This window comes from Dissoconium aciculare, assembly GCF_010015565.1.
Source record: "Dissoconium aciculare CBS 342.82 unplaced genomic scaffold K489scaffold_5, whole genome shotgun sequence".
Lineage (NCBI taxonomy): Eukaryota > Fungi > Ascomycota > Dothideomycetes > Mycosphaerellales > Dissoconiaceae > Dissoconium > Dissoconium aciculare.
Genome location: NW_022984955.1, coordinates 1,724,921 through 1,737,507, shown reverse-complemented (window position 1 = coordinate 1,737,507; position 12,587 = coordinate 1,724,921). Strand labels below are relative to the sequence as shown.

At 51.6% G+C, this 12,587-nt stretch overlaps 9 protein-coding genes across 9 annotated transcripts; 5 read left to right on the top strand and 4 right to left on the bottom strand.

The window, feature by feature from the left end:
* Nucleotides 1-60: 60 nt before the first annotated feature.
* K489DRAFT_409678 (alcohol dehydrogenase) lies at nt 61-1,384 on the bottom strand (the record flags this gene model as incomplete). The annotated part of the gene is made up of 3 exons (XM_033607617.1): nt 61-281; nt 342-991; nt 1,101-1,384. The coding sequence occupies 3 exons, from the start codon at nt 1,382-1,384 to the stop codon at nt 61-63; spliced, it is 1,155 nt and encodes a 384-aa protein (XP_033460928.1).
* Nucleotides 1,385-1,826: 442 nt separating this feature from the next.
* K489DRAFT_379894 (V-type ATPase) lies at nt 1,827-3,188 on the bottom strand. The gene is made up of 4 exons (XM_033604759.1): nt 3,064-3,188; nt 2,581-2,903; nt 2,216-2,476; nt 1,827-2,159 (listed from the first exon to the last, which is right to left on the bottom strand). Exons 2-4 carry the CDS (start codon nt 2,693-2,695, stop codon nt 2,095-2,097), a joined length of 441 nt encoding a protein of 146 aa, XP_033460927.1. The 5' UTR covers nt 2,696-2,903; nt 3,064-3,188; the 3' UTR covers nt 1,827-2,094.
* Nucleotides 3,189-3,504: 316 nt separating this feature from the next.
* K489DRAFT_317435 (50S ribosomal protein L7Ae) lies at nt 3,505-3,939 on the top strand (the record flags this gene model as incomplete). The annotated part of the gene is made up of 2 exons (XM_033601237.1): nt 3,505-3,735; nt 3,793-3,939. The coding sequence occupies 2 exons, from the start codon at nt 3,505-3,507 to the stop codon at nt 3,937-3,939; spliced, it is 378 nt and encodes a 125-aa protein (XP_033460926.1).
* A 198-nt stretch (nt 3,940-4,137) lies between these two features.
* On the bottom strand, nt 4,138-4,908 carry K489DRAFT_388533 (ribosomal protein S5 domain 2-like protein; the record flags this gene model as incomplete). Its single annotated transcript, XM_033606423.1, has 1 exon — nt 4,138-4,908. The coding sequence occupies one exon, from the start codon at nt 4,906-4,908 to the stop codon at nt 4,138-4,140; it is 771 nt and encodes a 256-aa protein (XP_033460925.1).
* Nucleotides 4,909-5,209: 301 nt separating this feature from the next.
* On the top strand, nt 5,210-7,324 carry K489DRAFT_379892 (acetolactate synthase). The gene has a single exon (XM_033604758.1). It carries the CDS (start codon nt 5,512-5,514, stop codon nt 7,189-7,191), a length of 1,680 nt encoding a protein of 559 aa, XP_033460924.1. The 5' UTR covers nt 5,210-5,511; the 3' UTR covers nt 7,192-7,324.
* Nucleotides 7,325-7,695: 371 nt separating this feature from the next.
* K489DRAFT_431220 (alpha-acetolactate decarboxylase) lies at nt 7,696-8,400 on the top strand (the record flags this gene model as incomplete). The annotated part of the gene is made up of 1 exon (XM_033608437.1): nt 7,696-8,400. One exon carries the CDS (start codon nt 7,696-7,698, stop codon nt 8,398-8,400), a length of 705 nt encoding a protein of 234 aa, XP_033460923.1.
* A 311-nt stretch (nt 8,401-8,711) lies between these two features.
* Nucleotides 8,712-9,147, bottom strand: K489DRAFT_409672 (uncharacterized protein; the record flags this gene model as incomplete). The annotated part of the gene is made up of 2 exons (XM_033607616.1): nt 8,712-8,793; nt 8,864-9,147. The coding sequence occupies 2 exons, from the start codon at nt 9,145-9,147 to the stop codon at nt 8,712-8,714; spliced, it is 366 nt and encodes a 121-aa protein (XP_033460922.1).
* Nucleotides 9,148-9,422: 275 nt separating this feature from the next.
* Nucleotides 9,423-10,327, top strand: K489DRAFT_379890 (uncharacterized protein). The gene has a single exon (XM_033604757.1). It carries the CDS (start codon nt 9,868-9,870, stop codon nt 10,027-10,029), a length of 162 nt encoding a protein of 53 aa, XP_033460921.1. The 5' UTR covers nt 9,423-9,867; the 3' UTR covers nt 10,030-10,327.
* K489DRAFT_305206 (uncharacterized protein) lies at nt 10,057-10,895 on the top strand (the record flags this gene model as incomplete). The annotated part of the gene is made up of 2 exons (XM_033600530.1): nt 10,057-10,155; nt 10,227-10,895. Coding segments are annotated over 2 exons (768 nt in total), but the record flags the coding sequence as incomplete, so codon positions are not given.
* Between the last annotated feature and the right edge of the window lie 1,692 nt (nt 10,896-12,587).

The window sequence follows — 12,587 nt, the reverse complement described above, 5'->3', positions numbered from 1 at the left end:
GTTCATAAGCCTCATTGATCATTTCTCATATCTGTGGCCATCAGAACTCTGCTCTGAGCGCTATAGCTCCCGCATGTTGACGACGCAGCGGATACAGTCGCCAGCGTGCATGTCGTGGAAGGCAGAGTTGATGTTGCCCAGGTTCTGTCGGTGAGTGATGAACTCGTCGACCTTGAGCTTGCCGTTCATATAGTCGTCGATCAGACCACCCATCTGAGTGCGGCCCTTGACACCACCAAACGCACATCCCTTCCAGACGCGACCAGTAACGAGTTGGAACGCTATATTGTCGTCTTCGTCAGTATACTCGGAGCACGGAGACTCTCGGGAAAGCAACTTACGTCTGGTAGCAATCTCCTGACCAGCAGCGGCAACACCGATAATGATGCTCTCGCCCCATCCCTTGTGGCAAGCTTCGAGCGCACTTCGCATGACGTGTACGTTACCGGTACAGTCGAACGTGTAGTCGCAGCCACCATCGGTCATGTCGATTAACCGTTGTTGAATGGTCTCGTCCTCCTTGAGATCCTTGGGGTTGACGAAATCGGTCGCACCAAATTTCTCCGCCCACTCCTTCTTCGAGGCATTGACGTCGACAACGATGATCTTGCCGGCACCGTTCTTGACGCATCCTTGAATGACGGAAAGACCGACACAGCCTGCTCCGAAGATGGCCACATTTGATCCCTTCTCGACACCGTTCTTTCCTGCGGTGATGACAGCGGCTCCGTAACCAGTGGTAATGCCACAGCCCAGCAAACATGTCCTGTCCATTGGCGCTTTGTCGGTCACCGCGACCACTGAGATGTCTGCTACGACGGTGTATTGCGAGAAAGTCGAGCAACCCATGAAGTGCAGCAGCTCTTTACCCTTGCATGTGAATCGTGAGGTTCCATCTGGCATAACACCCTTGCCCTGAGTGGCGCGAATCTTGCCGCAGAGGTTCGTCTTGCCGGATTTGCAGAACTTGCACTCCTTGCATTCTGGGGTGCTGTGGTAGAGAAGAACGATGGTTGTCAGTCGCGACGCTTTGCCGGGTCGTCGCACATCGATCGATAATCGCCATACAACGCGATATGAATCGTTAAAGGAGAACTCACTATAGCGCAATCACAGTGTCGCCCTTCTTGACATTGGTGACGCCCTCACCAACACTCTCTACAATACCAGCACCTTCGTGTCCCAGCACGATGGGGAAAGCACCCTCTGGGTCCTTTCCACTGAGCGTGTAGGCATCCGTGTGACAAACACCGGTGTAGTAAATTTGTATCCGGACTTCATGTGCTTTGGGAGCAGCAACCTCGATGTCTTCGATCACAAGGTCCTTGCCGGCTTCCCATGCGACGGCGGCCTTGCATTGGATGGGCTTGCCTTCGGTAGACATTGTGAAGATCAATGGGTGTGAGACGGTCAAAGTTGCAGTAGCCTATTCACCTTGATGGACGACTTTATATGAACCGCCAGGTAGAATTACAAGATCGAAGTATATATGTGACCAAAGAACATGACGATTTGAAGGAACCACACGGGCGGGGCTCTCTCCATTTTCCGTCGTTGGCTCATCATATCCGCACGACGATGATGTAAATGTATTGCGGGGCGCTTATGGAATGATTGCGGATGAGGGCCGCTTGCCAGCCCTGGGGGCATTGCACAGTTCCCAAGCTGCTCGCACATGGGCTGAAGCAGCTGGAGCTTTGAAGAGTCTCCAAAGTTTGTTCAATCGGTGTTCACGTTGCGATGTTGCCCATGCACAATGTACAACGTCTTGCTTTCTCGCACGCGTTGCCACCGTTCATCACATTGCTCTTTTTGCGAAAGTAAAGACGCGAGATGCCTCGATTCTATAAGAAAACCGAGCTTCGAATGCCCAAGTCTATCCTTTCATTCTGCCAGCGATAAAATACAACTACATGCCAATTACACAACAAATGCGCCGTCTCGAAACCCCATGCAGGTGTCTGTTTTAGGAATGGTTTAACACCAAGCCCAGTTTTGTGGAAGGCATGACATTCGTCCACGTTTAAGATAGTTTAGTTTAGGCGCGCTGGATGTCGTCAAGGTTTGTCCACGCCGTCGTTCGTACGCCTTTGCTTAGCATGAGACGTCGGTGCTGGCGCGCGAGTTCATGAGCAGCGCCACAATCAGGCCGTAAAGACCTGTATCCTTAATGTCAGTAAATGTTGTCGCAAAAGCTGCTAGGGGTCCTGCTTACCCAACACTTCGGCGAAAATGAGAATGAGAATCATGCCGACGAAAAGTCGGGGCTGTTGAGCAGTACCACGGACACCGGCATCACCAACGATACCAATCGCGAAACCAGCGGCGAGACCAGCGAGGCCGACGGACAGACCAGCACCAAGCTGAATGAAACCGGTGAAGAGAGAGGTCTTCTGCTTGAGTTCGTTGGAGATCAAGACTGACACGACCAAGCCGTAAATGGCAATGATACCAGCCATAATGACGGGAATGATGTCTATGTTGGACAAATTGTCAGTATTGGAAATAGGCCGGCAGGCGCTGTCGGTTCGTGACTTGATCGCCACGTCACTGCGGGTCACGCTCGATATGTAGACGTACTCTTGACGATCAGGTCAGGCCTGAGAACACCCATGGCGGAGATACCAACACCAGCCTTGGCGGTTCCGTATGCAGCACCGAAGCAAGTGAACACAATGGCAGCTGTGCAGCCCATCGCTCCAAAGAACGGCTATCAGGAGAAAACGTCAGCATGTTTCATGCCGATTCTTCCGGTCTCAATTGCGTTTTTCCAGAAAGCCGAACGTCTCTTTCAAATATGATGGCATCATCGTCGCGCGGCGATGTTGCTCCGGAACAGGTAGGGCCTCGTTTGGCTGTGGTGGGCCGCAGGTGGCTAGGTGGTACTTACGGCATACACGGGGCTAAGCACAAATCAATGTCAGCCATATTCACACATGATGGATGATAGCATCCGCTCTTCTGATGATTGCGAGTCACAAGTCGCCATCATCTTCGAACGCAGATGCTTCCAGCGGCTAAGCATCCGGGAGGCGTCCAGGCAGGGCTGTCGTCTAGACTTACCAGAGATCGGAAGACATAGTGAATTAGCTGAAGGTGTGAAGGAGAATGGTCCGGTTGGTTTGCTGCTAGGATCGAGTCCAAGAAGGCGCTGAGAAGGAGAATAGTTCGATTCGCGGAGACGTGATTGACAGTGACGTGCAGCGGACAAGCAAGCAAGCAGAGTCGTCACGGAGAGCTATCGCCAAGAGGACAACGGCCATTCCCGTATAACGAGCGTCGCCTAACACGTGACTTACATGATGCGCTAGCACTACGGAAGACCCAAGCTCGGAGCTAGTGCTTCGAAATTCTTTTGATAGCACATATTGGATTCCGCGAAATTCAACTTTTGCGAACTTGCAAGATTCTCCAAGGCCGTGAACCCTCATTCAAGTCTGGGCGAGCTTTGTCAAATTTCTACACAATATCCACTTATCTTCGCAAGTGACGCTTTCCGCAGCAATGTCTTCCGACGGAGCCGCCTGGCCTGTTGCCGACCAGGCCCTTGCCCAGGAAATTTTGGATCTTGTCCAGCAAGCTTCGCACGCCCGTCAATTGAAGAAGGGCGCCAACGAGGCCACCAAGACCCTCAACCGTGGTATCAGTGAGATCATCATCCTGGCCGCCGACACTGCCCCGCTTGCTATCTTGCTTCACTTGCCGCTTCTCTGCGAAGACAAGAACACCCCATACGTAAGTCGAGAGGCCAGGCGCGTAACCAGCACTCATCGCTAAATTTGTTTTCTACAGGTCTATGTTCCCTCAAAGATGGCACTCGGTCGCGCTTGCGGTGTCACTCGCCCGGTGATCAGCTGCTCGATCACCACCAACGAGCAGAGTGACCTTATGGGTCAGATCAGAGCCCTCAAGGACAAGGTCGAGCGCTTGATGATCTAGACGATCAGATGGGAGCTCGATGGACAGGAGATACTGTGCGTTACACATACGAGTATCTCGCACTTCTGGACACGACTTTCCGAACGCAACAGCAGGAGGCGCATTGGAACACGGTGTAAGAAGAGCAGGCGAATGATATGTGTATGCAATGTAAAAAACACTTCCACGACCATCATGAGAGATGTGACATGCTTGCCATTATGGAGGCTTTTCGACGGAGGCCGCTTTGCTCGCAGCAAGCGCTGCTTCAGCTTTATCAATGCGCTTCAGCAGGAATGAGAGCGTAGCGTCGCGAGCCTTATCCAGCGCTCTCAGTCGTTCCAATTGCATGGCACCGTAGTCTGGAGTATGTTGTACCTGCGTTCGAGATGCTGTGACAGCTGATTTTGATGTCTGCTCTGTACTTGATGGTTTTTCAGCTGTGACTGCCTGCTCTTTCTCCAACGCAAGCGTGCGCAGTACAACTATGCTATTGTCCCTATCCTCCAAAGTTTTCACAAGCCGACCACGTTCCGCTTCTTCATTGGCAATTTTCTGTCTTTTGGCACGTTCTTCAACTTGATGGTCCTCCCACCGGTGAATGGCCTCTTGCGCGCATGTCTCAATATGAGTGAACCGTGCTGGGCCGAGCATAACGCCTCCATACCATCTCGCGACAACACATGCACCAACAGCACGCGACAGCTCTAACACTTTTTCAACCTTTTTCCCGCCGTACTTCTCTCCATCGTCGTCCGAGCCTGTTATGTAGCGCGTCGCCTTGGTGATCGATTGTTGATTGCTTTCGCGTCGCCAGCCCAGGATTTTATGTGATGCACCTTGAATCTCTGCTAGCTCTTGCAGCTCTTTCGGAGTGAGCGTGGGTGAGAAATATCCGATAAATTTGGACGATCGATCTTCGATGGGGGCTGAGCGGAAGACATTCTCCAGTTCGCTCGTGTCACCTGGCTGCTTGCGCTTTAATGCCATGGTCTGCTGAAGGATCTCGCATCATTGACACATAACATGTTTGGCAAGCGTGGGAACGCGTCGATGTCAAAGCTGTGGGCACTGGCTTGATCACATATACGAACTTTACCACCTGCATGCAGCAACCTTGGAAGCAAGAGGGGCCCTATGGTGCCCCGAACTCTGATCGGAACACGCCCGACGGGAAGGACCGCACCTCATACATCATCACATTTCCTAGTGATGACATGTGAAAGAACCTTCCTTGGAAAGCCGCATATCCCAGAATTATGAGACCTCTGTCTTTCAAGCGCCGTCCATTCGGGAAATGACGCTCTGAACTGCAAGATGATCTGGGAGAAACATGAGAATAAAGCATCGCTTTTCCAGAATGATGTTAGACCCGCATGTGTCTTATCAGTGTGTGTGTGTGTGTGACAGAAAGCGGAATGCAACGGATCATCAGTCCACTATATATTTCTGATAGCTCTCCAAGTCTCAACACGCAAAGCTGTCTGCAGCGATACCACCCCGAAGGCTTCTTCAGCTCCTGTGAGGATCGTTTCGTGTCCTCTGCACCTTGAATTGACACGTCGTGTCTGTCTCGTTTAAACCTTTCTCACAATGGCAGAGCAACAGGTCGCTAGCATCATAGTGGATAGCATTCACAATGCTGATGTGAAGGTGGTATTCGGAATCCCCGGTGCAAAGGTGGACTCGATCTTCGACACTCTTTCGGATCACCCGGAAATCAAGTTGGTAGTATGCCGCCATGAACAGAACGCAGCATTCATGGCGGCAGCAGTGGGTCGTATCACAGGCACACCTGGTGTCTGCATTGCCACCTCGGGGCCTGGTGCCGGAAACCTGACGACAGGGTTGGTGACAGCGACAAGTGAAGGTGACCCTGTCGTTGCCATCATCGGCTCAGTGCCTAGACTCCTCAGCACGAAGCACACACATCAATCTATGAAGGCTTTGGACATTTTACGACCAACCGCGAAGAGTGCGACCAATATTGATGTCGAAGACCAGGCAGCTGAAGTGATACTGGCAGCCTTTCGCACAGCCAACAGTAATCCCAGAGGAAGTGCCGTCATTTCAATACCGATGGATGTCGCCGCAGGCAAATCAAAGATCAAGGCATTTCAATCGTCAGCGTTCAAACCACCACTTTATGGTCCTGCCCCAATCGAGCGCATTCGGGAGGTAGCGAGCAGGATTAGCAATGCCAAACTACCGGTACTGTTCCTTGGTCAGAGAGCTTCGAGCCCAGTGGTCATCGCAGCAGTCCGCGAATTTTTGGTTAAACATCCCATTGCAGTGGTTGAGACGTTCCAGGCTGCTGGTGCGATCCCTCAGGATCTGGCTGATAAGGTCTTCTTCGGCCGTGTCGGTCTCTTCCGCAATCAGACCGGTGATCGTTTGCTCGCCAAGTCAGACTTGATCATCACGCTAGGCTATGATCCCTTCGAGTACGATGCTCAGGCTTGGAATCCTGACGGAAAGCTCACGATTGTGCACATTGATTACACTTCATGTGATTACGGCGCATATTACAACCCTGAAACAGAGCTTCTCGGCTCCGTCCGTGAGAACATCATGGCTTTAGGAAAAGAGATCTCGCAAGTCGCGGACCCAACCAAGGACCCATTCTGTCAGACACTTAGCAAAGAGCTGAGGGCTTGGCAGGACCACCTCAACAGTGCACAGGGCGATGGTTTGGTCAATCCCTTACAGTTTATCAGTGCCCTCCAGCAACGACTGTCACATGACACCACTGTCACTGTGGATGTGGGCACGGTATACATATACATGATGCGCTATTTCTTCGCGTATCAGCCCCGAAAATTGCTTTGTTCGAATGGTCAGCAAACACTGGGTGTTGGCATGCCGTGGGCGATTGCTGCCTCACTGGTGCAAGAACCACCTTGTTCGAGAAAGGTCGTCTCCTTGAGTGGCGATGGCGGTTTCATGTTCTCGTCACAGGAGCTATCGACAGCAGTTCAACAGCAATGCGACATCACGCACTTCATTTGGAACGATGAAGCTTACAACATGGTCGAGTTCCAGGAAGAGATGAAGTATGGACGGTCTAGCGGTATCCACCTGGGAGGTATCGACTTTGTCAAGTTCGCAGAGAGCTTCGGCGCAAAAGGCTTCCGGATTGAAAATTGCTCGCAGATTGAGCAAGTTATGGACCAGGCGCTTGCACATAAGGGAGTATCACTCGTGGACGTCCGCATCGATTACTCGAATGTCAAGGAATTGGCCGACCACCTCATCAAGGACAGTGTTGGCTAGGCACTCGCCGATGGATCACAGGCAGCTAGGAAATGATTTCACGAGATTATCCAAGGCACCCAGTCATCGATTGATGCGTGGACCACTCGGTAGATAGATATATAATGATCCAATGCTTTAAATTTCTGTCGTGTATAAATCTAGGGTCAGTCTTGAGCTGAACGATCGTAGTCAGTGAGCTGTGTGCGCCGCACGCTTGCGAAAATGAATATTGCAACAAAATTGATCGCAAGACAATACACTTCGGTGCATAAAATCTCGCACAATGGTATCAATGCAACATCACGATGTAGAAAGAGACAGAGTGTATGGTGTCGGGAGCCGGATCTGAAGCAGCGCCATGACGTATTACGCTGATAGAGCTTCCGCAAGCTTCGGTCGTATTGGAGGCTGGATATCATTCATCAGCAGAGAGACAACGCCACAGATAACTTCCAAGGTTGGAAAGCTGTCGCTGTGAGGCAAAGTTTATCCAAATAATCAACTGAGGCAGTGAGAGCAAAGATGGAAGACAACCACATATATCAGTATTCGCTGCTGAATGCTTTGATGGATGGAGTCTCCGAGTCTGGAATTACAGCATCGAAATTAGCAAGCAAAGGCAATCAAGGTCTCGGAACTTTCGCTCGTATGAATGGCGAGTTGGTTCTCATTGACGGCAAGGTCTATCAACTACAAGCAGAAGGCAAAGTCCGTGAGGCCGATGCTTCCGACCGAATTCCATTCGCCGTCAGCACCCAGTTTGTGCCACAAAAGACGGCGCAAGTAGGGTTCAAGAATAAAGACGACATTGACAGAGCACTTGACGAGTTCAAAGACCATGCCAAAAATCTCTTCATGACATATCGGATCAACGGACATTTCGAGTATCTGAAATGTCGCACGGTCCGGGGTCAAGAGTATAAAGGCCAGCCGCTATCAGAACTCGGCAAGAAGCAGTCCGTAGAGACTTATGAGAAAGTCAATGGCTCCATCATTGGTTTCCGTACGCCCAAAAATTGGCAAGGCTTCGGTGTGGCAGGAGAACATTTGCACTTCATTCAGGACGATCGAGCTGCTGGTGGTCATGTCCTCGAGCTTCGAGCAAGCCAAGTCGAAATTCAAATGGCCGTCGCGTCGAACGTACATGTAGAATTGCCAACTTCGGATGACTTCAACGCCGCAACGCTTGTGACGGATGACGAAGGTGTCAAATCGGTCGAAGGATGATGAAGCACGATTCTGCGTATCAGTGGTTTGTAGTAAGTGTCTGACATTATTTCAATATATTGCTGCGCAGTTCCTCGACCCGCGAAGTAGCTCTCAAGACTGAGATTATGAGTTTGCGGCTATGAAGCAGCGACTGTGGGTTTGAATGATTCAATATGCTGCCAACGGTAATTTGCTTCAAATGTACGTGCATTTCTCAAATGACCACCACTGGGTTTGTGGCTTACGTTCCGATCTCTCTCTATGCTTCTCCTTCCCACTCATTATTGATGCTTGGGGATTGTCAAACACAACTTCTTCTAGCAATTTCATCATTTCTTGTTGTCGGGGTCCTCCAGGATACCCTCGGCCTCCAATCTCCTCCGCGCCTCCTCCAAAGCCCATGTTTGTATGCTGCCGCAAGATTAGTAACGAATTCATACCAGCCCTTGCGAGGTTTGCAGGCGCCATCGAGATCACGTACCTGGTGTCAGGCTTGTAGCAGTATCCAACAACGCCGAATGCCAATGTGCCGTAAAAGCCGTAGAACCAGACGTTCTCCCAACCCTCCTTCTCGTACTTCTCGCCAGGCTTCACACCGAAAAGCCAGCCGCTGGGAGCATCGTAGTGGTCCTCGTGTGCGTGATCGCCGCCTCTCCGCGCAATGGTCGAGGAGATGTGTCTGTGCTGGGCGCGAGCCGCGAAGTTCGGGATGATTTGAAGGCTCGCGCGGGGTGTGGAGATCAATCGTGAGCGGAGGAGCGACATGTTGACGGATTCTGGGGTTGTCGACCTGTGGCTGTGTTCACAGGTAGACAAAGAGTGGAGATTGTTCGTTGTGTTGTCCCTGCAAACGAGCAAGCGATGTCCTGACTGCTCAGCTGGTGACTGCACCTAGCTTGGAAGCCAGAGAGGTCGGGAGACGGGCGCTTGGCAAACGGCTCTACCCGTTGCGCTGATGCCCGAAGTTCTGCCCTGAAGATCAACCTCTGGCTTGCTGATGCCGAGCGCGTCACCTTTCACTTCATCACATCAATTCGCATCTCGTCTTTTCTGTTGAGCAACGCGACCGTGTGAGCCGCTGTACATTGGGCGTACAGGATTACATTGTACGGCAGTGACTGATCTGCAGCTAGTTCACGCTGTTGGTGACTGCTTCAGAAACACAGACATCGCGTCAAGCGCGCTGAGGTAGAAGCCTCGTTCGAGGCATGCAATAGATGGGCTTAAACGCACTGCTCTGCCAACATCCTCACCAGAAGGATATTCGTCACTCATCGAACTCGATTTCGGTCGGTTCGTCCAAATCTGGTGCCTTCAGCACGGTCGAACTTGCTCCCGGACTGTTTCGTGCACTCAGATCATTGTGTTTCTGCGTAGCGCTGTGATTTCAATTGTTCTTGCGCTTCTCAGAGCTCATTTCTTGCGTCGCTTCAATCTTTCAATTCTGACATTCGAATCACTTCCTCTCACAGCATGGTACAGACAATGTCTCGTGCCCAGAGCGCACGCGCATCCAGTGTGGCACGCACAATTGTAAAGCGAAGAGATAAACCTTACAAAACCGAGCAGAGCATGGTGATCGAGAAGAAGAAGAAATTGGATCTCCGTGTCAGTGGCCGCATGAGATACGCTTTGCCAGTATACTGACGGATCCAGACTACGTTTCAAGCCCCTCCGCCTGGCTTTCAGTTCCTCCCTGTAGGCACGCCTGAGCTGGCTGAGAGATGCAAGGAGATATCAAGGATTCGGGGTCTACCTGTTGATATCGTCAATGTGAGTCATGGTTGAGAGACTGTCCTGCTAAGAATAGCTCGCCTAAGACCACTCACATCTTGGAATCCCAGGCCGATCCATTGAACAAAAATGGCAAAGACGAGAATAAAGTATCTCATCACATCTTGCGTGTTGGATATCATTTTCGTGCCGAGGTCGTCAACGACGCGTGTGCCGATTTAGGCTATGTAAACGTACGTGGCAAATATATGAAAGCGACAGAGGCCAGTACGCAAAGCATACTTGCCAGGACCATGATGAGTCACGGCCTTCGGCCTGTTCCGGGCGCTGGACTGGCTCCTGAACGGGAGACTGATGAGCAAATTCGCGCTGCCGTGAAAGAACTTTTCCCGAAGATTCCTGACGAAGATCTTGAAGCGATCATGCAGCATGCGTGGGCCGAGGGTAGCGGACGGGTGGGAAATGCTGCATTCCTCACTCTTTCACGTCGTGTTCAACTCGCAACCATAGCCCGGATTCGGCATCGGTACACTGATTACGACCGGCTTCTTCGTGCTTTTGAGTGGAAGCAAGCGCGCCTGGAAGTTGAACCCGTCTGTGTGCAAAAACTACTCGAATGGCGAGGTGAGAATGAGGAAGATGACCAGGTCGAGGAAATTGTGCGCGAGGTCATTGTCATCGACGACGATGACGATGACGATCAAGGCGGCAGTGCAAATATGGTGCAAGCCCGCGACTCTAGGATGGAGACGTCGTACCAACGCGTCGCTTACGAGGACCATGCTACAGAGCGGATCAACGAGCCAGGAACACAGCTTTTTGAGTATCCTGGGCAAGGAGTCGATCACACTCAACGAGAGATTAGACTTCGTCACCGCATTGACGAAGTTCGACGCCAGATGCGTAATACGCATTCTAATCCCGTGAAGCCCAATCTTGTTCGCGTCAATATCCCTGTGGATCAGGTAGGAAATGAGACCGTGGTCATGGATGGAGTTACCTACCACAAAGCGCCCGCCGCTGTGGACACGCCTATGCAGATTCCTCATCCCGGAGTGAACGCATTTTCCGGTCAAACTCCACGTCAAGGACTGCCTTTGCATGACAGACCTATTGCCTCGATCGAATCCCAGGACGGTATACCGAGGACAGTATATCGACATGATCCTGGAAGCCTCGCTCCGTATCCTGGACACCACATGCCCGTAAATATGGATGCAGGACAGCATATGAGGGACAACCGTAATCTTCCTGACAGTACCGGATTCGTAGATCTCACTCTAGATGCTCCGCCTCCGCCGAGGCAGCCTATCGCCGGACATGCCGCGAGCCATCACTTACGTAGGAGCCCTCCGCGATACAATCACGATAGGATCATTGACCTTACCGCGGACACTTCTTCGGGATCAAACTCGCCCCAAATACATCACACCGCGGACCGTTCTTACAACGGAACAAATCCAGAGCAGGGGCATTTAATTTCCAGGGGCTCCTCTCGGCACTACAGTGCATCTCATGCGGCACCAAAGTTCCCGATTGCTCAGGTGGACGGATTTGTCGACGCTCGCTCTGAGCAGGAACGTCGCGGGCTTATTGATGCACAGATTGCCCCAGTTCAATACGTAGAGCTGCGACCACGGCACTCGAGAACGGTGTCGCATCCAACAACGCGGTACACGCAGCCACCTCCGCAAGTGGTGTACGTACAAACCGTGCCCGCGCAGCACGTGCAGCAACCTGTCCACGGTGCTCCGGCCGCGATTCAGATGATGCCTCGGGATCCGGCGCGACCAGGGCGGCAGTATCACTACCATCGATAGTCGCATCGGCTTCGCATTTGGCTGCAACGCAGCCAGACAATTCTCTGGAAATCTGAATCCCAGAGATTTCCGCCATTCATTTCAAGCGAAGGGAAGTATCATTATCACATGAGTGGCGGGGTCCTCCACACATCGAGAGACGTCACTCTTTGATGACGATCGAAATGACTCCTGGATTGGGTTGGGCATTTCCAGCGTTTTTTTAAAAACAGCATGGCATCGGGGCGTTATTGATTGGTTCTCACGGCTGTATATCATTTCCCCCCTGCATGATTCATGCCAGCATTTTGTTGCCCAGTGTGGCCATTTGTTCGATAGCATTATTGTACGACACAGCATTGTACGACACAGCATGTACAAGTCCATTATGTTCGAGAGGAGAAGACCAAGCCGTCTTCTGTTGAGCGAGGGAAACGGGGTTTGGCCCTCCCGAAAGGCTGGGGAAACTCCCTCATGTATAATGTACGATTAGTAGTGGCGGTGCTCAAGTCATCGACTGCGTGTCAGCCTGACGGACAAAGAAAAATCGAAACAAGTTTTCCAGTGCGGTGCTTGTGACCATTTTTCCGAACTGATCTTCAACCCCCCACGTGATAGTAATCCATGTCCCCCATTGCTATATATACACCTGCTGGTGAGAGGCAATATTCC

Coding starts and splice junctions, on each gene's coding strand:
- K489DRAFT_379894 (XM_033604759.1), bottom strand. CDS start 2,695: ATGGGCTGCACAGCTGCCATTGTGTTCACTTGCTTCGGTGCTGCATAC. Junction 2,477..2,580: donor GCCTGACCTGATCGTCAAGA/GTACGTCTACAT, acceptor TGTCCAACATAG/ACATCATTCCCGTCATTATG. Junction 2,160..2,215: donor CATTTTCGCCGAAGTGTTGG/GTAAGCAGGACC, acceptor TTAAGGATACAG/GTCTTTACGGCCTGATTGTG.
- K489DRAFT_379892 (XM_033604758.1), top strand. CDS start 5,512: ATGGCAGAGCAACAGGTCGCTAGCATCATAGTGGATAGCATTCACAAT.
- K489DRAFT_379890 (XM_033604757.1), top strand. CDS start 9,868: ATGTCTCGTGCCCAGAGCGCACGCGCATCCAGTGTGGCACGCACAATT.